General features: G+C 30.9%; 2 protein-coding genes across 2 annotated transcripts; both read right to left on the bottom strand.

Annotated features, from left to right (window-relative positions):
• Window positions 1-39: 39 nt before the first annotated feature.
• Window positions 40-10,434, bottom strand: LOC108469819 (uncharacterized). Its single transcript, XM_053031864.1, is given in 17 exon segments — window positions 40-874; window positions 958-1,173; window positions 1,456-1,607; window positions 1,984-2,167; window positions 2,808-2,882; window positions 3,542-3,700; window positions 3,790-3,969; window positions 4,037-4,587; window positions 4,678-5,038; window positions 5,284-5,413; window positions 5,507-5,637; window positions 6,752-6,859; window positions 7,005-7,481; window positions 8,218-8,307; window positions 8,423-8,728; window positions 9,706-9,877; window positions 10,026-10,434. Coding segments are annotated over 17 exon segments (4,182 nt in total). The 5' UTR covers window positions 10,262-10,434; the 3' UTR covers window positions 40-220.
• A 3,281-nt stretch (window positions 10,435-13,715) lies between these two features.
• Window positions 13,716-16,864, bottom strand: LOC108468936 (transcription factor MYB58-like). Its single transcript, XM_017769805.2, has 3 exons — window positions 16,412-16,864; window positions 14,761-14,890; window positions 13,716-14,569 (listed from the first exon to the last, which is right to left on the bottom strand). The coding sequence occupies exons 1-3, from the start codon at window positions 16,548-16,550 to the stop codon at window positions 13,885-13,887; spliced, it is 954 nt and encodes a 317-aa protein (XP_017625294.1). The 5' UTR covers window positions 16,551-16,864; the 3' UTR covers window positions 13,716-13,884.
• Window positions 16,865-22,442: the final 5,578 nt, after the last annotated feature.

Genomic DNA, 22,442 nt, shown 5'->3' with positions numbered 1-22,442 from the left:
AATTATCATCGTAAAAATTTAATCATTTTGAGAAAAATATATCAAAACAATTCAAATTAAATAAATTATTTTTTAAAAAAACAAACAATAAAATTCAATTCAAATGTTCACCTTTCGAAAAAAATGGCCTCAGCATTTGCCATCCTTACCTAAAGTACCCAATAGACTAACAAAACAAAAAGAGCTTTTAAATTTACAATATTTTAGCTATTAATCAGTTTTAAATAACACCAAAAGTCTGCAATTTTTTAAATACTCTTTCCACTGATTTAAAATCTACATCAAAACCGTAACTCTGGCCTCCATATTTCACATAAAGGAACTCTTTACAAGACGTAACCGGTGGAAGAATTCCAGAGATTCTGGGAAAATCCAAGGTTGGTGGTGAAGGCAAGTCATTCCTCTTCGTAGAATAGTAAACATCAGCTAAAAGAAGCCATATAAGATCAGGGTCAATGGATGCAAGTCCCTTTAGTGCATTCACCGATGCATCGTGAAGCCCGGCAACTCCACTGCATGCTATCCCCACGACAAGACCACTAACCTTCTTCATAACAACTTCCAATGCTGAAGCACTTCTTTTGTTTTGGGATAAGTCGGCAATCATATTGAGCAGTGCTACCTGTACTTTCAAACTTGAAGTTTCAGCTATGGGGTCCTCTGAAGAAACATCAGCACTCCGGTAAGGAAGTTGTAATGGGGTCCGTTCTTTCAAGTTTGGGGTCCGTTCTTTCAAGTTTGGCTTCTTTTGGAACGGAGATGAACTTAAAAGTTTCCAGAAATGGGGGCCATCGGTGTGGAAGCGACGGGAAAAGAAATCTCCACCGCAAATTTGCACGACACTGCTTATGACACTAAAACACCTCCGGACAACCTGTTGGAAGAACACAAGTCGAAATCCAATTTGATGCAGAAAAACTTAAACAATGCTAATTTGAGGTGATTCGGAATACTTACCACAGTGTTTTTTTGTTGAACACAAACCACCAAGAGCGGCCATATTTTATTCATTGCTGGAAGCAACCTGTTCTCAACAGTACTGTCATCAGCTGCAGTCAAAGTGTCTTTCAGCTGATATAATGAACACGATTGAAGCTCTTCTTCAATTGCTTCTTTAGTCTCCTTCTCCAACTTATACGCTTCTTCAACTTTTGCTAGAGTTGATATGCCTTCCTACAAATTGAAGTTGATTAAAATACAGAGCAAAGCCTTTGATGAATCCGTGACTTGGTATCTTCTGTGCATAGAAATTCCTAGAACTCAATATTAAGCAAATGAATGAAAAGATACCGTCTTATAACCCACACACTACTATAATGCTGCACCAATTAAATGAGAACTTCTAAAAGGTGATATGTAGCATCTGACTTGTACAAATTTCTCATGGCCTTAAGACCAGTCATCGAATCTCAGTCAATTGCACTGCTTAAAATGACAAGTTTTTCAGAAAAATACCTCAATTATGTCCAGTGCCGCCAAGCATGCTGCTTGACTCATAGAAGCCAGCAAAGGAGTTGCAGCTGTTAAACATGAACCCACGATAGATCCAACAGTTTGTCTATATCTTCTGGAATCAGTCAACTTGAACACAATAGTTTCCCATTGCTCTACAATAATGATGTCGTCATTTAATTAGTACCAATCGTTTCTGCTCTAGGATAGATCCAAGATAAAGAATGAAGCTATTAAAAATTCAACCAAATTTTTATAATTAAATAAAAAAAAACACTTACACGCACAACAACAAAAGGGTATCACTTTTCGTGCAAAGAAATTGGTTTTCCAGAATAATTACATATATATGGTGGAAAAGCTGTATAATATTTACTGAAAGAGATGAGTGGCTTGGGTTGGGTTGGCATGGGTTAGTTGGACCATTGAGAAGAGGAAAAAGGTGAACATCTAACAGCAGCAAAGCCCTTTCTTCAAAGATTACAACATTAAAAGTCTGTATAGTATTTTTTTCAAGGAAAAAACAATCACCTGATTCCATGAGTGTCACATCAATCCCATCAGCAAAACCTGAGCTCGAACCTTGTCTTAGTTCTGCTTGAACTTCCTTTTCCCTTTCAGATACTTTGGACTTGAAAAGCATCAGATTACAGTGTGCTTGAGAGGGCAGGGAAAAAGCCTCACGCTTGGAAGCCTTTCCAATCTCAGATACAGCCTGAAAAAGCATAATCATCAGAAATAGTCAACTTGATGATAAATGCAGTGGAAAACATGGGATAGGAAAAAGCACAACCAGAAGAAAGAGTGCAGCAAACATGATAAAGTACCATTAAAAAAATTAAAGAAGAATATTTTCCATTTCCTTGGTTTGAATCATATAAAATAGAAAACAAAATTCCAAGCCACATCTAGAAAATGCAGAGTAGAACCATCAACACCAATAGGATGCAATAATAATGAAAGTTTTAAATTTAAAATGTTTTAGATTAGATAGGAACAAAACAGGAAACATAGAATGCTAGTTTAAAATACGTAAATTAGATAGGATAGTGGAACTAAATTGATAAAAAAGGAAATTCCAAAGACAAGTTGATTTTGCTATCAGTGATGCAAAAAAGGGTTTCAGAAGGTAGTGAACCACAAGATGAGATGGTAGATTATGTGAAGTGCTGATCATAACCGGAGTCCATAGGAAATCAAGTGAATATAGTATGGATTACTAATTATTGGTATATATTGCAAAAATAACACAAATCATTGAGAAGTGAAGAATAGGAACCATTTTTTAACAAACAGAAGAACTGAGACACAACTAATCCAAGAGAATTGAGACACAACAAAGATAAAATTATGACCTTTAGAAAGGGGATAGTTAAATCTGGGTGTTTATGCCTGCCAAGAATTTCAAGCTCCTGTGAAACACAGCGCATCTGTACAAATGTACAAATAAACCAGTTAAACTAGTATCCATGCAATAAGAATAAAAAATCTAAAAGAAAATAAAGTAATGCAAAATAAATCAAATTAATGGCCAGCATATAATCAACATTAAACCAGTATTTACCGAGGCAGGGAAACCTGTTAAGTATAAAGAATTTAATGAAAAGAGGACGGGGAATTTCTAGAAATAAAATAATCAGATACAGGATTCTTTATCTGGCCCTGGTTAAATGCAATCCTGTACCACCCAGCCCATGCCCCCTCCTAAAGACCCAAGACAGAAAGGATGACGTTATTCTGCTGGATCTTTCCATTTTGACATGTTAACTCATACAAATAGATATTCTCACCATTTGAACATCTCAGTTAAAAACTACAATAATTTTGATGTCTCACTTTTTTTTTTTTTTTTTGGCACATGATATGTAATGTTTTCCATAAACCAAAAATGAGTGAACTATTAGCACGCATCATGGCTATAAAATGAGAACAATTCAAACCATCAAATGGGTTTAAGAGTATATAACCAAAAGATGATCTCAATAATGTATAAAAGACTTTTGCAGATGGCAAAACCAACAACCAATTTTCAAGTATTAGACAGTTTATGTTAAATGCCATCAGTAACACTTAAGGTATGCAAAAGTACCGGTTCCTCCAACAGAGGCAATATTTTATGACCCACTCCAACATAGGAAAGCATTGAAGCAAGCACATTTGGCACATGAGGGTTCAAATCGAGATGCCGTAATTGCCGACATACAGAATCAACTATATAATCAGCATTTGCCAAAACCAATTGCCCAACCTAAAAATAAAGGAAGAAGTCAGGTACCATTGAATCAATTCCATAATATACAGACAAATTCTAGATAATAATATGCTGTACAAGCACACCGTTGAATGGCCAGATGTAGTGGAAAGAAGATGTAAAACGGCATCAGAGGAACTCCTAACTTCAAAGTTTGAATATATAAGATTCTCGAGTAACAGATACAGAGACGAATTGAGGAAACCACTGGAAGCAAAATCACTCCCGAGGCACAAGGCAAAGATGCCTATTCCATCAATAATAACCTGTTTCAAGATATGATACACAATCAATAGAATCACTGCAAAATCATAACAAGAATACATGAATAACTCAAAAGAATAATGTCAATGTAATTTCCTGATGTAACATGGCAATATCACAGAAAAAATACGAAGTAATATCTTCAACTTCAGCACCAGACTGCATTAGCAAAGATGGATGATCTACTGGAAGTTCCCAAACTTCAGAACAAAGATATTCATGTAAGATTTTCCCAATACAATCAATGAAGTGACCCCTAGAACCCTTCTGCAATGCAATTTTCCAAACAGATTCATCTAACACAGCAGGTTTATGTTTGTGAGGCTGGCCACCAGAAGATACATCATCAGATTCCTGAAATTCTGCCCCTTTTATCTTGGATTTCTGAAACATTCTTGTAAAAGCATCAACTGCCTGACCCGATATGCCAAATATCATCTCATTTAGAATACATACAGCAGTGCTGGCCTGTCGCAGTAACTGCCCTGAACCAGTTCGGTGGTACCAAGACTGCCAGCTTTCTTTAGTGTATTCCTTCTGTCTAACTTCCAAAACCAATTTACGCAAGTAGCCCAAGGGAATATCAGTAATAACTGATAAATGACCTTCACTTTTATAGTCTACAAACAAACAATCAAAAGATGGTAAGTACAAAGCATATGTGGCATGAATTTAATAAATGAGTAGGGAGTTCCAAGATTCAAAATGACCTGCCATTAAAGATAAACCTACAAGTCTAAGAATCCCAGCAAGAGCCTTGTATAACTTCTGACCCCCGACATAAACAAACCAAGGCGGCATGCGTGGCAGCTCAAAATTTGCCTGCCTAGCTTCTGCAGTGTGTTGTTTTCCAATTTCATGGATACCTGTGAGCTTTGAACTTTTAGATGAAGCAGCACTGTGTAAGACCTCACTGTCACCCACAATACGCAAGCCTTTCAACTCATCAACAGAGGGAAGGTATCCTACAGAAGACGACCTTGTCGAAACAAGCTTGCTTAGAGAACCAGTAAAAGCCGAATTCTGGCTAAGACAGAGGGCAAAAACATCCAAGAATCTAGCAGCTGTAACCTACAATGCAAAAGACACTTTTTAGAGACAATGATTAAATATGTATAAGCATGTCTTTCAAGTGAAGCACTTTCAGATTTTCCAGGTGCAAACTAGGAGGTACTACAAACTATTATCACCAAACAACCAGATATTTAATATTGAATAGTATAACATATATGGATCTCTATTTGATAAATCACTGACTACAAGCAACTCATACACCACTGTATATGTACTAAAGTAACGATGGAAAAGGCACATACAGGAGATTGGAGGTGATGCAACAGAAACTGAGGACCAGAGTAATATATCACTGTAAGCAATTGCTGAACATGTGAAAGTGCAAGTGATTCATCACTCCCAAGCACTGTCTTTGGAAGCTTTTCAATAAGCCTGTTTTAAGAAGGAACTTATAAGAGAACACCTTCAAAAAGGAGTAACTCACTTTGTTAGTTAAAGCTCAACATTATTTCACAAGTATAAAACCTGCTAAAAATTGCAGCAATGTCATGCTCTACATGATGTTTCCCAGAGGCCGAGAATAAATATTCCATAAAGTCCTGAGCAGCAGCTGAAATCTCTTCAGAATCATCAACAACCAAAGCACATAAGCACTCCTGCATGGGTATCAGAGAAATATTATTAAATATATACAAAACAACTAAAAAGCTACAACTCATACAAAATTTCACAGCAATGGAATCAATGACATTGAGAAAGAAGGATAACTAGGCAAATCCTTAACATAAAAAGAACAAACATGAAATAACTAAAGCAAACCTTGAAATTTTAAGCACATGACCAAAAACTCAAATTAAAAGCAAGAAGTTGGAATATAAAATAATTTCAAATCATTAAGTGCACCATTTGGATGAAACATTCTTGAAGGTCCAGGTTAGAATACTCACTTTACTACCATGCAATTCTCCTCCCACTGAGGTTAAAATCTAAGCAGAAATACCATCTAATGCAAACTAATGAGGGCACTACTTGATTCTCCCACCATAAGTAATTATAACCTAACATAATATAAATGTCCTCCCACTTTGGTCACAAATATGTTCTATAATAATAACAATAACAATAAAAAAAGAGGTTGCTACTTAAGCCCCCATCAAATTCGGAGATGATGACAACTTAGAACTAATACAATTAAAAGCATCCTCTCTTCCCATTTATCATATAATGTACCACTACCACCAAGGAGTACAGTCATTATTGTGAGCTAAATCATAATAGCTGATTTTCTCTCTTCTGTCTTAGGGCTTAGACTATAACCTACAAGGTTCCTTATGTTATTTCAATTTCTGGTAGCTTTCAGTGAAGACTGATATGCGCACATATTCTACATATTTTAGACCTGAACAATTAGCATTTTGCATGATCCTTAGGTAAAATAATTAGACAACGAACTGAGGCAAAGCGCAGCCAAAAACGAAGAGTTTGGGGTGCCGGCTAAGACCAAGAGATTTGAGTAATTGGGATTGGTTTTCTTTCCCTTCGTTCTTCTATCTCTCCCCTGTATTTTCTTTCCCTTTTTCCTCCAAGCCTTCTTATTTAGTTATCCCTCTTAAGAATGTTTCCCCCTTATGATGAGAGTAACCCCAGGATATATTAGAATAAAATGTATTAAGACTTAAAATATATAAAGCAAAATACTGTATTTATAGTGCAAGGCATAGGACTTTTATGATTAACAACAAAGAATGAAAATGATAGAATTCAACCTACCAAAAACAGCTGTTTGCTCTTTTCTAGTGTGAAATTGCACTTCAATAGCAGCCCCCGGATGGCAAAAAAAAGCCCGTGTCTCACCTTTTTTGATTGATAAACACATATCTGGGACATGTAACATAATAACAGTATATCAAAACAAAGGTGCAGTAGTTATGAATATAAATTATCTGGTACAAATTTTGAATAGATTCGGATGCTGTAAAGTATCTTAAAAGTAACAATGAACTTATCAAATATAGATCCATACGTAGGGAAATGTTGCACATAATAGTTTGTTCACATGCCCAGAGGTTTTCTGAATCCACACTTTTGTACGATCTACATGAAAAGATCCCATTCCTTTGCCAAGATTGGGGCTACTTTTCTCTCCAGATTCAGTCTTAGTACTAACTGAATTGATTGATTCACCATTTACATTTTCCAGCATTCTTCTGCTCTGAGCTTTCAATGGTAACTGACGGAGTTCCTCCAAGAATGACGTCGTAGATTTGTACTTATTTGACTTATGGCCAAAAGAATCATCTTTGTACATATCAAGACCAGATAAATTGGCATCATCTTGGAGGACTATCATAAGGTACTCAGCCAATCCCCTAATTGCTTGGTCAATAGCTTCTACACTTCCAGCAGCCCCACTTATCATTGCCTTTGAAATGTGCAACACTTTGGCAAACTGACTAACGACACCAGGTAAGAAGAAAGCCAACGCATCTGCAGTACCAACCTGAAAATATTTTAATATGCCAAAAGAATTCATCCAAGCTTTGCCATGTGTAATGAAGCACTATTGCAATAAAAAGCTAGAATTTCTCCACTCAAATCAGATGAGCTAAACCATTTGCAATGCCATAACCTATTCATTTCCTAATCTAATTGTTTCTACCAAGTAAATTCCCTCACAACTAGAATTATTACGAATATATGTTGGTATGCATACTCAGATATATATATCAACAGCGCATATTCAGAGGGGAAAAGTATGCCTAAACAATTATGGAATTTAAACTGCAAAATGAAACAGCCTAAATGTCATGGGTAGATGTGATTCTATTTATTTAAAGCTTAATTTATTCCAATTTCTTTAGTGAATGAGGCCACACTCCTTTATCAAACTCGAAATTTCTGTTAAGAACTAAAGTCATCTACAGGAGGGAATCATCAGGAATATATGTCAGTAAATGTTTTACAAATACATATGAACTACATGCCGGTAAATGCAAAGAGTACTCTCAAAGATAATGAAGCTTACAAAGTAAAAGCAATAAAAACAAACTCTAATTAGAAGAAAAGGCAAGATGCAATTGCTTCAGTATAAATGTTTTACTCAAAATATATAGGGTGTCTATGATAGGCACCTACATTGAATGAAAGACGCAATGGAGCAATTAATAAAACAAAGAGAATATATATATGCATTATGCAAAAGCCCTTGTTGAGGATCTAATGGAAGTTACAAGTACCTTAGCAACAAGAACACGTAGGGTTAAAAAGGATTCAATACGCAGATTTGCACTACCTCGATGTCCTCGTGTAACCTCAGTATCTGCAGCCTTATCATAAGACACATATCAATTTGATATGAAGAATTAAATGAAATAAGTTAGGCAGAACAAAAAGATTAAATTTACTCCAGAATTAAGAATAGATAAAAGGGAATTGATGTACTTTGAGCAGAAGCGATAGCCAGTGTCCCACAGCAGCCGAAGCTGCTTCTGACTGCAAAAATGCTAGTAAACATTCTCCTTGTTCCAAGTCAAACTTTAGAGTTCCATTTGGTATCAGCATATCTCTAGTTGCTAAGAGCATCGGTAGATCAAGACTTTGTTTGCACAAGCAGGACTGATTGGAACAACGATGTAAATTCAGAAGCAGAGCCCTGAAACACTTGATAACTCCTTCACGAAACTCTTCTGATGCCTCAGATGGAGAGAGCAAAGCAGCGTAAGTCAATTTTTTCAGAACCACAACCATCTGTGACAAGAAAGCATCACGTTTCATTCAACTCAAATAAAAGTAATCAGATATCATATGATCATCCTAATATATACACTAACGGGAAAAGCTAATATAAAATCAAGCCATGAACAAAAGGCTAGCATCAACTTTCTCACAGAAATAAAGGGAAAAAAAAGAAGAAAACTGAATCCAAAATGGCGAGGAGACCATATTCATGCCAGACACCATGGTTTATTTCTCAGTACTTAAAAGAGTTAAAACTAAAACAAAAATAAAAAGACAGATAAATTCCTAGCTGGGCATGGTATAAGTGCTATTAATCTTCAGTTTGATCTTTGATGTCATTCTTCTAAAGTATTAAATCTAATAACCCATTATATTAAGTTCTTGTTTAAGAGCAGCTACATATGGGCTTTTATTATATTATATATATTAAATAAATAAATAAGTGTATTGACCAAATCTGTTCAAACACCTGTTACATTATCATTATAATTTTCCTTTTTTTTTCTTCACCATTCAAGGTGTTTGATGAATTGCCAAAGTACCATTTTCACTTCTTTTGCCTATTTCGTTTTATCATATTTGTGAAGGTTCCCTAATTGAAGAAGAGGGGGGGGGGGGGTCGCATTTTTGCTTTTAATTCGTTTTACTTCTTTTCCTGCCTTTCATTTTTTTCTTTTGAGCAAGTACCTTCGTATAACACCTGAGATGTTTTGATTGATACAAAGGCTAACTGTTCCTTAACTCATAGTTTAGTTGCTAATAATAAGATGGTGCCTATTATTTTCTTGATAACATATTACTTCTTTACAAAGGGAAGGAAAAAAAACATAACAAATAACAAAAGCAACAACCAAGCACATCCTTTTAATACCGGTAAAATCCTATCCCCCGTGATCTCCATTGCATTCACATATTCAAACACAATGTAAAATAAACAAAATAAGAGAGAAAGTTAATTAAATAGAAATGAAAATAGGCAAAATGACCTGATCCACAGAACTCAAATGGCATTTCTTGAGAAGCTCTTCCAAACACTCCACTATTCCTTCAGCTACTTTATCGCTAACTCTTTTATAATTACTACTTTCACTTTTATTCTGAGAACTCCTGCAATCAACCGCAGCATCCAGCAAAAGCAGAAACGGGAACAAAGTGTAGCTAAAAAAATGAAATACCAAAAAAAATCAAAATTCATATCGTTAATAGTAAATTGTGCTCATATATATTAATTCCAGAATCAATATGTAAGTTTTTAAAAACAACAATCAAACGAAGTCTAAAAAGAAAAAAAAAATGAATCGATTACTCAAAGAATGGCTGGAGGGAATTGGGCGGGGAAGAGCGAAGCAGGTGGAGCAACGCCGGGATTGAAGAAGCATATTTTTTAGGGTTTTGAGAAAGTTCTAGAAGCTCCAAACAGTAGGGTTTTAGCTGTGAAAATATTCTGCTTTTTTCTTCGTCGTCTTCTTCTTCGTCTTCTTCTCTTGCCTGAGATACGGCGGAGCCGCCGGTGATTCTAACGAAACTTTCCGCCATGTCCATTCTATTTCCGTACAAAATCTACAAAACAATTTTTAAAAAGAACCCGGAAGGAAAGGAAAGCAATGAGAAGAAACGGAGAGAAAGTGTTGGAAAGAGGGAGAGGAAGCGCGAAATGGGTTAAAACGGCAGTGTAACAACCCAAACACGAAATGGGTTAAAATTTTGAACCGGTCCGACTCAAATGAGTATTTTAATTTAGATTTTTAAAGTTGGACGGATGATTAAAATAGATTAGATTACTTATTTTTAATTTGATTGGTTGAATTAATTTATTCGGTTTTATTGAGTAATTTATTTAAAATAAAAATATGTTTAAAAAAATTGATTCAATCGTCGATTTAATTAGTCTGTTCAATGGTTCGATCAGTTAATTCGATTGATTCATAAGTCAACCGATCTAATTTCTTATTCCATACAGGAATCACCTCCAGTTCTCAGTTCAACAAGTTTAAGAGACTGATCCTCTTCAATTATGAAAACTATAATTTTATTGTGTTATATTATTTTTAAAGGTGAGAGTCATTCTATTATTAGATCTATCAACTCAACATTTGTACTATTAAAAATAATCAAATAATACTAAATTGAAACAGTGATTACATTTACGGTTAATGGTAAACTATATTTAGTAGTCATCCAACTATTTTTTTTTTCTTTTTTTGGTCGCTCGACAATGAAAAGTTATAAAATAGCCATCCAACTATTAGTAAATTTCTTTTTTGGTCACCAAACTATGAAAAATTATAGAACAATCACCAAACTATTCAAATTTGTCTTTTATGGTCACCAATTGGCTAATGTAAAAATAGAAACACCCAAAAATACAAGAGTTGGGTGACCAAAAAAGACAAAATTGAATAGTAGAGTGACCAAAAAAATTTACTAATACTTAAGTGATCATTTTGTAACTTTTCATAATTAGGTGACAAAAAAAAAAACAACTGATATAGTTTACCCTCCAGTTAAAAAAATTGCATGAAAATTATTCTTTTTCATTTGCAATTTAGCTCAAAACAGACGATTTTATTTTGCATAACCATAAAAAGCTTTCAAAATATTATCTCTATTAATGGTAAATGACGTTTTTAAACAATAAGTGTCATCTTATTAAAAATTTGACTTATTTATTTTTAATAATAAAAAATTAAATTAATCCATTTAATAAAAAATAGGTTAATTTGATCCATCCAAAATATTATCTCTATTAATAGTAAATGCGAGGTGCATTCATCTATTTTAAAACATTAAAAAGTTTTTATTAATATATTTTATAATTAAAGTTAAATAAAAATATTATTTAATTTGTTGAAATTAAATCTGGTCTCAAACCTTGTTCATGAATAAATCTAAATTAATTTAAGCAAAATCGCTTTAGCTTGAAAAAACGATATACAACTCGAGTTGATAGAATAACTATGATTCAACCTTTCTTCCTATCACAACTTCAATAAAATATAGTGATAACAATTTTAAATTATCCAAATTGCATTGCTTATTTGAATTTACAAAATTATTATAAATTTAAAATTATTATAAATTTAAAGTAATTATGTTAAATATCTTTAATTTTCGTAAATGTTTTAATATAATGTTTATATAATTAAAATAAGTAGTATAATATGAAATTATATTTTTAATGTGATATAACTATATTTAGTATATATTATATTAAATTAGGGTACGATTTGGAAAAATATATTATTATTATTAAAAATTGTGTAAGAATTAAATAAAATTTGGTTAAAATGATAAATTCGATTAAAATTATGGTGTCTTAGGTTTAAAATTTCACCGTGAGATTTTATTGTTATAAATTATATATTTTAAAAAATACGAATATTTTCACATAATATAATACTTTTTTAGTGATTTTCAAATTGAATTAGTACATGATTGATCTGCGAGAAGAATTCAATCAATGATTTAAATATTATATGTTTTTCATAAATATAATATAAATTAATAGTTGTCCCTTTGGTTTATGGTACAATTACAATTTTAGTGCCCTTAAGTATTAATAATTAAATTTAATCCCTTTTAATTTATTTGTTTAATACAAATACTTTAGCTTTGCTCTCTTAATTTTTTTACTTTTATCTTTACCCTCCATTGCAAAATTCCTTGCTTCGTACTTATATACAACTATTTATATTATAATGTTTATTTTAATATTAATAATATACTACTCTAAACATTAAATGTGTAATTAATTTTATAGTATATTATAATATATAAAATGTAAATTTCAAATTTTGCTCAGAACACTTGAGTGATAGATAATATAATTTTCGTTTTAATTTGTAAATAGAGGCGTAGCTAGAGGGCTGCTGATAGGGGAACCAACTCCTCCTAAAATAGAAAATTTCTCATTTAGTCCCTCTACAATTTTTAAAATTTTAAATTAGTAAAGGTGAAATTGTACTTTAGCCGTCCTAAAATGATAAAAATTTGATATAATCCTTTAAAATGATAAACATGTAGGCTATTTAAAATTTTAATGGTGAAAATGCATTTTGCTATTGTAAAATTACAATTTAATTCCGACTCCTTTAAAAAATTTTGACTTTGCCCTGTTTGTAAATATCAAAATCAATTTGGTGTTAATATTAAAAATTCTGATTTATTGTTGTTTTCAATTAAGCCATAAGATATGATATCACAAATTTCAATTTTAAAATTTATTTGGATCTTAAGTTAATTATGAATTAATGTTGAATTGGGCTTACTAATTAAAGATCTTGGCTTGTTAAATTGTTTTGCATATATAATAAGACTTTGCGTATTGGCCCATTTTTAAAAAATATATGGATAATTCGTAGATAAAAAAAATACAAAAAAAGAAATGGAAAATTTATGAAAAAGACCTTAATTTTTAGAATTTTATAATTTAATCCTAATTTGTTTTAAACCAAATCACTAAAGAAGTAGGTAAGATGCATTAATCCGACGTCGAAAAAAGAATGGGAGAATTCTAACGTATATAAGTGGGCACTGCAATCTTATCAAACATGTCTTTTGAAAAGATGATAATGGTCCTATATTAAAGTAACTCTTACTTGTTTGATTTTATGTCCACTGCCCAAAAATCAGGAACGATAAGCTTGAAGCTGAAAAGACATTAATTTGTCTTTAAGTAACAAATTAAGTAAAAAAAGATCCTTCAAGGGCCAAGTTGAATATTAAGCCAAAAATAAAAACAGACTGTCATTAAAAATTGGTTAAGTCGACGATTAACTTAACAAAATGACCTAATTGATACGATATTGATAATTCAAAATTTAAAATCAAATTAAAATTTACACTATAATTTAGGGATGTCCAGTGAATTAACCCGAAATAAATATACAAAGAGAACAAAAGTAATGGATAAAATCACCTACCCACTTATAAATATTGTATGGTCATTTGCTTGGAATGGTGACAATATTTGATTGGTTCAACCAACAACGGAATATTTAATTAACCCAAAGATCAGATGAATATTTTTATTTTATTTTATCCATCATACATTTAAAAAGGCCTAATTTTAACTGAACAAGTTAGGTAAAAGAGCTATAGTGTATTCATGATATGCTATGGTCAAATTACTGTTTAAGTCCTTTAAAAAAAAAAAAGTAAAAAAGCTACTGCTTTGAATTTGGTTCATATGGCTGAACTGTGTTGTGATAATGACACATAGTGCCCATACCATTCATCTCAGGAACTAGCAGTGGCTCAGCCTCAAAACCACCATCTTTTGGGTCTAGGCCAAGTTCTTGTTCTAAGTAAAGCAACCACTCGTTTTCGGCTTCTCCGAAATCAGGACACTGGGTTTCGTTATGCGATTGGATTCCTTCGGGTTGGAATGGTACTAAGCTATCCAACATGTTCCAGAACTCCAAATCGGACTCCAACGGGATATCAAAGGTGGTTTCAGGCTTGTTCACCTCCTCCGATGTGTTGTAATAACATCCTGTGAAGTTGAACAACGGACCTTGTTGGATTTCTGGATTTGAAACATTGACCTGATTGGAATTACTGACGTTGGAAGAGATTGAAGAACTCGACAAGGCTTCCGGCTCCTCAGACGGGCTGCCATGGTTTGCTTTGTCTGATACTACCGCCATTTCAAATGCCTCGTTGGGCTTTTTGTCATTGAATGATGACATTGACGTGACACATGAAGACGATGATAATGTGGCCATGGATTCATATTTTTGATCAACATTTCCATTCATTGAACTCAATCTCTTCTTCAAATGAGTGTTCCACACATTCTTAATCTCATTATCTGTTCTTCCAGGTAAATATGATGCTATTTTGGACCACCTAAAGGAATAATTTTAATTATATACATAAGTAATTACTAATTAATATGACAAGAAAGGGTCAAACATGTTATTAAGTCCCTCTACAATTTCAAATTTTAGATTCAAAAACCCTAATCAAACTATATGTCACATCATATGAAAACAACCTAATTGACATATTCAGGGACTAAATCGAATTCGAAAACTCACTTGTTTCCCAATGTAGCATGTAACCTTATAATTGTGTCTTCTTCATCTTTGGCGAAGTTCCCTCTCTTGACATCTGGTCTTAGGTAATTAATCCATCTTAAACGGCAACTCTTTCCACATCTCAATAGGCCTACACAAATAGATTCATCAACACAATGTTACTGAAAAAAACAACAATAATTTCCAAAATTGCTACTACAAAAAAAAAACTTATTTCAAAGGCTTCTCTAGTTGAGATAGTGATAGAAAACAATGGTGACATATCCCATTTGTTTTTAACTTCAAATTTCCACCATTGAAAGATTACAAGTTACATCAACATTTTTGTTAAAGATTTTTCTTTTTTCAAATTTTAACATTGATTTGCATTAGTTATATTGGATAATATCTTTAATTTTACTTTTTTTATTTATAAGATTCGACTTGAGATGTGTTAATTAAAAAATTAAATTCTTTACAATTCAATTCAAGAAACGTAAGAAGAACTAAAAAAGTACCTTGCAAAAATCTAAATAAAACCTACCACAATTCTTAAGATTTTAGTCAAACCCAATTTCAAAAATTCTCTTCTTTTTTTTTTTTCCAAAATGTCTTAAATTTTTTTAATTAAACCCAAAATTTGAAAATTTTAATTAACCACAAATTGCCATGATTCTTCCATTGTAAGGTAAACGATTGATGTTGACCCTATATTGTTTAATGACCTTATCTTTTAGGTGAAAATTTTGGAAGTTGGGGGAGTTTGAAAAATGTTAAAAAGTATGAACCAAAAGGAAAAGAAGAGGTAGATTCTTTAATTTTGACCATTTCATTTCAACAACAAAACTGTCCAAACACTCAACAATCAAGTACATAGAGACAAAACATAATGCCAAAAACATTATAAAAATTAAAAAGCACCCAAACATCACAAGTAATGAAGACTCCAAACATTTTTGTTCAACAAGACTCCAAACATTTTTGTTCAACAAGTACTTAATATTCGATTTTAATCCAAAGATAATGCAATACCATATATGGAATAGACATTAAATATGGGATTAAATTGGAAAGTAGATGGAATTTTTTTGCTTAATTTGTAAAGTACATTTATAAGTTTGCAAGGTGACCATATATAGAGAAGAAATTCATTGTATCTAAGACTTATTATTGTTATGTAGTTAAATTGGCAGTGTATAATATTAAATATTAATCCCTTTTTTTAGTATAAAGTTGACAAGCAACTAAGAAAAAAATTTGGAAGTGTCTGAAAATTAATTTATAGAAATAAACGTTTCAAACTTTGCATTCTGGTCATTGCCTGGTTGAACTACTTGTCAACTTTATAAATTATAATTGTTATAAAAATAATAATCAAATTTACGAGATTTAATCATACGTTCCACCACAAAAATAACATTTAAAAACTATAGTAAATATTTATAAACGAAATGCAATAAATATTTTAAAAAATTAATTAGAAAAATTCAAAAATCATTATAAATGAATCTTCTTTCTCGTATATGGTAGTGTGGGTTCATAAACATTGTTTGAAGAAGAATGAAAAAAAAATGAGATCAAATGGTTGAACATTTAAATCCAGGAATGAAACGAGTTTTTATTGGTAGAACGTTGAACTCATATCAGAAAAGGAGGAAAAAAAAGGACTGACCAGCTTGTTTAGGGAGAGCCCTCCAGTTTTGATGACCATGTTTCTGAATAAAAGTGATGAGCCTCAGATCCTCAGATGGATTCCATGGACCTCTCTTCACTTTCTCTTTATCACAACATGGAGCTCTTCCTTTCCCCATATCTCAATTTCAATGACCAAACAAGAAAACAAGAACAGGAAAGAGAAAGAAACAAAAGAAAAACAGGGTTCTGTTTGGTTTTTGGTTTTGTTCTTTGTTTGATATCAGATTCTTGAGTCAATCACCATTGCTCTATCTGTTTATAAATAAATACAAAGAAGAAAGGAGAAAGGGTACAATGGTTGATGCCATGGAATTGGGGGGATGATACCTTTTTGACACCAAATAAATAGGGAGATCCAAGAGGATCACTAAATATCTATAGTTCTCATATATTATTAATTATTATTTTCCCCCATGCATTGATTCTTCCCCAATTTCAACATTTCTTATTTCAACTCTTTTTCTTTTTAAATTTGAAAATTTTAAGGATAAATCAATAAAAGATCTTTTTAACTTTAAGAAAATATTCTACTAATAGTAGATTTTTAAATTTCACAAACACGATTGAGGTAATGACAATTATCCCATAAAATATAATAAAATATTAAATATATTAAAGAAATAGAATACATGATAATTTTTAATTTGCTTGTGGAGTTAAAAGAGTATATCGTTGGTTAATTAAAGACTAATCTTTTAACTTTTAACAATTTATTTAAATAAGTTATGAAACAAAGCAACTTCAGTTCTTGAACATGACAATTTTGTCCACACTAGTCCGAAAACTTGATAACTTTTTCTAATTTTAATTCATATGATGATATGACATTATGATATTATTTCATGTCATCACTTAAAAAAATTATAATTTTTATACAAAAGTTTAGGTGATGACGTGATGTGGGACAACCCCAGAGTGCCACATCATTACAAAAACCAAAATTAGGAAAAGTTGTTAAGTTTCATGACTAATTTAGATAAAAAAATTATAAACCAAGATGAGAAAAATTATCAAGTTCAGGGACTAAATATTATGTTACCCCATAAGTTATTGTACTTTTATTTATTTGTCAGTAATTATATTTGGGATTAATTTCAAATAATTACACAAGATGTTTAAAAAATTATTAGATTATTACTAGTGTAGGAAGATGTGATTTCGAGTGTGCTGAAATGTATTCTTCTCCTATTTAAAAATTGGGATGGAGCTCTAATAATTCTAGGCATTGAATCAAAAAGAATGAAACTATAAAAATATATAACGAGATTAATATTCATCCTTAATTTTTCATTATATATAAAAAGATGCAAATTGTAAATAATTTTATGTGTTTAAAAATTAGCAGATCACTATCTATTGGACAAGAAAATAGTTAATAAAAATTTTGTGTTTAACAATTGAAATTAATTTAAATAAAAATAAAAAATTAAATTTCATCAATTTTCAATTTATAAATATAGGTTAATATGTGTAAAGTTTGAGGAGAAAGGCTTGAACTTAGCCTTAAACTTTAATTAGATTTCTCATTATTTTTTTCTTCATAATTTTTTAATTCTATATTTAATTTAATTCAATACATTTTAAAAAGATATGTGTTTGGAGTGAATATGGATATAAATAGAAATAACCCAGAAAATTACAATATTACTTTTGAAATTTAAATATACAACAACTTTTATATAAATTACATAAAAACAATATTTTAAAAAATTAAATTCATATATATTCAAAAATATTTTACTACTTAATACAATTTCTTTATGTGATTTATAAAATTAAAATTAATAAAAATCATTAATAATTAATTAAAATATAATTATATTAAAAATAAAATCCAACCACGCATTGTGTGGTCATATTTTAAGTCTTAATAAAAGCCTACCTAAATCAACCATTCATTGGAAAATAAGTCTTATGATAAAGGTTTATTTAAGCATAATAAAAGTATTTGGTTGAGTTTTAACTCGATTGGAATAAGTATTGTTGTTAATGTAGAATAACGTGGGTTTAAGTGTGTTGAAGCAGGACCCATTATCCTCCTATTTATGGGTTGAAGAGAAGAAATGAATAATTCTAAGCATTGTATTAAAAAAATAAAAATATAATCAGAATTTATAATGAAATTTATAATAAAAGTACAAGAGTTAAGATTTCAATTAACGACTTGACTAGAAAAAAAAAAACCTTTAATTTTGGGATGTCACATTGGTTCTTGGCCTCATTCTCGTTACTCTGTTTTGGTATGTAAATATAACAAAGATTTGTAGCCAAATGAAGATGGCCTAATTGGTAGGGTAGAAAACTTGTCAAATAATCCAATTACTTTAAAATGTGAATTCATCTATTTCACGGAATAAAATCAATTCATATTTTTAGATTGACAGGTGAAGCGGTAAAAAATTTGTGTTTAAGTCTTTAATTAATATATGTCTCGAATTTTATTTTGGACAATTCGTGTCTCTTATTTTTTGGTTAATGTATCATTTGATAATTGAGTTTTATTTCACTGTTTAATTTAGTACTTAAGGGCTTTTTTTGTCCTATTTAATACCTAAATTTAGCTTTAATATTTAATTTGGTACTCAGATCAAACGACATCATATGGACCAATAAATATTTGTCACATGTGCTCTCATAAAAAAATATAGGTACTTAATTGGGACAAAAAAACTTTAGGTACCAAATTAAATATTAAAACCAAACTCAAAAAATCCTCCAGTATCAAACTGAAAAAAACTCACATACCAATTTGAATATTGAAGTCAAACTCAAGTACTAAATTAAGGAAAAAAGCTTAAGTACCAAATTGAACATTGAAACTAAACTTAAGTACTAAATAGGATATTAACCATATTTATTTTGTAAAGTTTTACTTAAATCAAACTAGTGAATGAAGAATCGGATGAAACCCATTCGTGACATATACATGTATTGAAATTGAAAACAAACAAATTATAAATACGATGAGTGAAACTCGATAAAATATAAAATCACATTTCATTTATCATCTTAATTTAACTTTGAAATTTTCTACTTAAAAAAAAAAACACACTTTGCAAAAGGTTGTATGTCATTGTTCAAGTTTATTATTATTTTTTAACAAATTGATTTAAAAGCATCACCATTCTCACACATGTTTCAGATTGCCTAAATTAAGCAATTCTTGATTAGTTAAAAAGTGAATTGAACTTAACTTGTAAAAGTATAATTTTTTAAAAAAAAAGTAATCACTTAAATTCCTATTGGCACACAAAATTCAGTGTGTTTATATGTTTGAAAGATTGATTTGATAGCCTAGAGTTAGGTGAACTCTTAACTTTTTATGTCATCGTGTTTGTATTGTATTTGTATTTTATTTAGTTAATTAAAAAATATAGATACAACCATTAATAATTTTTTGATTTCGTGATAAGAGTATTATGTTGTACATACGAGAGTTTAGGTTTAATCTCAGTAAACTATATTCTCTATCCCCAATTATAAAAATAGAAAAAAACATGGATATAACCTTAACATTTAACTTACTGGTTAAGGGTGTTTACTATATCCTCAAAGTCATAGATTGATTTTCGGATTGTGTTTGTATGGTTAACATGAATTTTTCTTTTAAGTAAAAATAAAGTTATGTGAAAACATGAGATCTAATGATACTAAATTATGGCATGTTCGACAAAACAACATTTAATTTATGAACTTAGTATTTTCTTTTCTAACTTAGCCCTTGAAACTTTTTGTTCATATTAGTCTCGAAATTTAGTAATTTATTTTCAATTTGGTTATTGAACTCTTACATTATCCACATCATCACAAATTTTAAAAAATTATATAAGATATAAAAATATTTTTTAAAAATAAAAAAATAAAGTGATGAGATGGCACAATCTCAAAGTGCCACGTCATCATACCTTAAACAAATACAAGTTTAAGGACCGAATTGAAAAAACCTACCAACTTGAGGATCAAAGAAGTTTAAGGACCAAATTGAAAAAAATTATCAAGTTCAAGAACTAAATGTTACTATCCCGTTTGGTATGCTTGATGTAATAACACTAAAGTTTCAAAAGATAGATGGAAGATAGATATTTATTACTATTATTATCTAGTGTTTATTATGGAGTAAAATATCAATATTATTTATGAGTGTACAATTTTACCCTTATATGTAGTAACCATTTTCTTTTCCTTTGTAATATGGCTTATTGTTTCCTTTATTTTTTTCAACTGATTTTTATATTTAATAATTTTTAAAATATTTTTATTTTTAAAATTTTATTAAAATAATATGTTATAATATGTGATATGACAAAGTTGTTTATTGATAAATATTTTCTTTATTAAACCACTGAAATGATCATAAATTGATTTATTTTAATAAATTTGTTGCTTTATTGATTTTTATCGACCAAACCTTAGTACACGTTTAATGAACCCACAGTATGACATCAACTACCACAAGAATGACAATTATATATATATATATATATATATATATATATATAAACAAAAACATGGAAGGAAAATGGTTAAAATGATCATATATGACCAATATATTACAATCATATAAAATAAAAATAAAAAACACATTCAAGCAACTCAAAAGCAAAGCAACTAATTAATAAGATAATATTAGTCTCCTACGCAATTAAGTAAATTATACCATTTTACTTAGTTCATGGCACATTCACATATGTTGTTACTTATATTGTTCTATAGCATATTCACCTTGTAAAATGTCATTACATATCATCTATCATCAATATACTAAAGCCAAAAACACAATAAAAAGTTAGGTGAATATACTCGAAATATCATATCACTAATTTCCCTCTACTAGTGATCCCCTCGCCTATATCTCATTCTGTTCGATTGGGATAGTGAAGAAAATAAGCATATTGATTGGATTACTAGGAATCTTCCTTGAAGCAGCAAGTTTTTCAACTTCAGATAGTCCTGCTATTTTCATCAACTCTCCGCATAGACTTTTGAGCAATTAAGTGCTTTGTTCCTAAATTCTTTGTCAATTCCTTTATGGCTTCAACCATTTTGCTTCCCAACACCTTAAGAATTCCTAAAAAATCAGCCCCGTCATTAGAATTCAAGCCTATCCTAGTCTTTTTAGCTCTTTCGACCCTTTTAATTTGACCTCTGCTAAGAGATGGAGACCTTGGTTGGCCATTGTCTTCAAGACCCATTTCATACCCAACATTTTCAGTTTCAGTCATGCCAACTTCTTCTACACTAGTACCATTTGCATTATTCTCTGTTCCACCATTATCATCTTCATCCTATTCTAAATGGCAATTGTTGTTTGGGCATCTTTTTCGGTGACAAGGTCTTTACCATATATCATACTAAAATATTCAAAGTATGGCAATATTCTATTCTTGAATGGGCCTGCATTCTTATGACTCTGCATACATATTCATATAAAAATTATTTAATGCGTTCAAATATAAACACATATTTCATATATAATCATAATTTATAAATTCACTTTAAGAAATTCATCCCAACCGCTTGCTTAGCTGTCACCACTTTCCTTGTGCTATTCCATCCAGAATCGCTGGTGTGCTTACCATAAATCTATGTCATGTACAATTGACCACTCCTTCCTAAGTGTCCTTAGCTTGTTGTCAATGTGAGGCTTAGCCTTGACACCAGAACGTGGAAGTTTTGATTGTAACATTCTCTCAAGTATAGATAGATACCCTTGTCTAAAGCCACAATCAACGTTATCCTTGCTTATTAGTGTTATCATCTTAATCCAATGACTTAACACAATTAGTATCCTTCTTCTTCAATTCCTAGACCCAATCAAATTATAACATCCATTCTTCTTTGAACATTAATACTCAAATTAGGCATTCTTTATGGAATACCTGCAATTGTTTAACGCCATACTAAAATTGTTTATCAAGCAATTGGGAGATTAGATAGATTAATAACAATTTACAACTTAATGAGATGCTAATAATCCGACCAGTAATATAAGTAGCAGATAAGAATGA

This window comes from Gossypium arboreum, chromosome 8, assembly GCF_025698485.1.
Source record: "Gossypium arboreum isolate Shixiya-1 chromosome 8, ASM2569848v2, whole genome shotgun sequence".
Classification (NCBI taxonomy): Eukaryota; Viridiplantae; Streptophyta; class Magnoliopsida; order Malvales; family Malvaceae; genus Gossypium; species Gossypium arboreum.
This window is presented reverse-complemented; position numbering and strand designations above follow the sequence as displayed.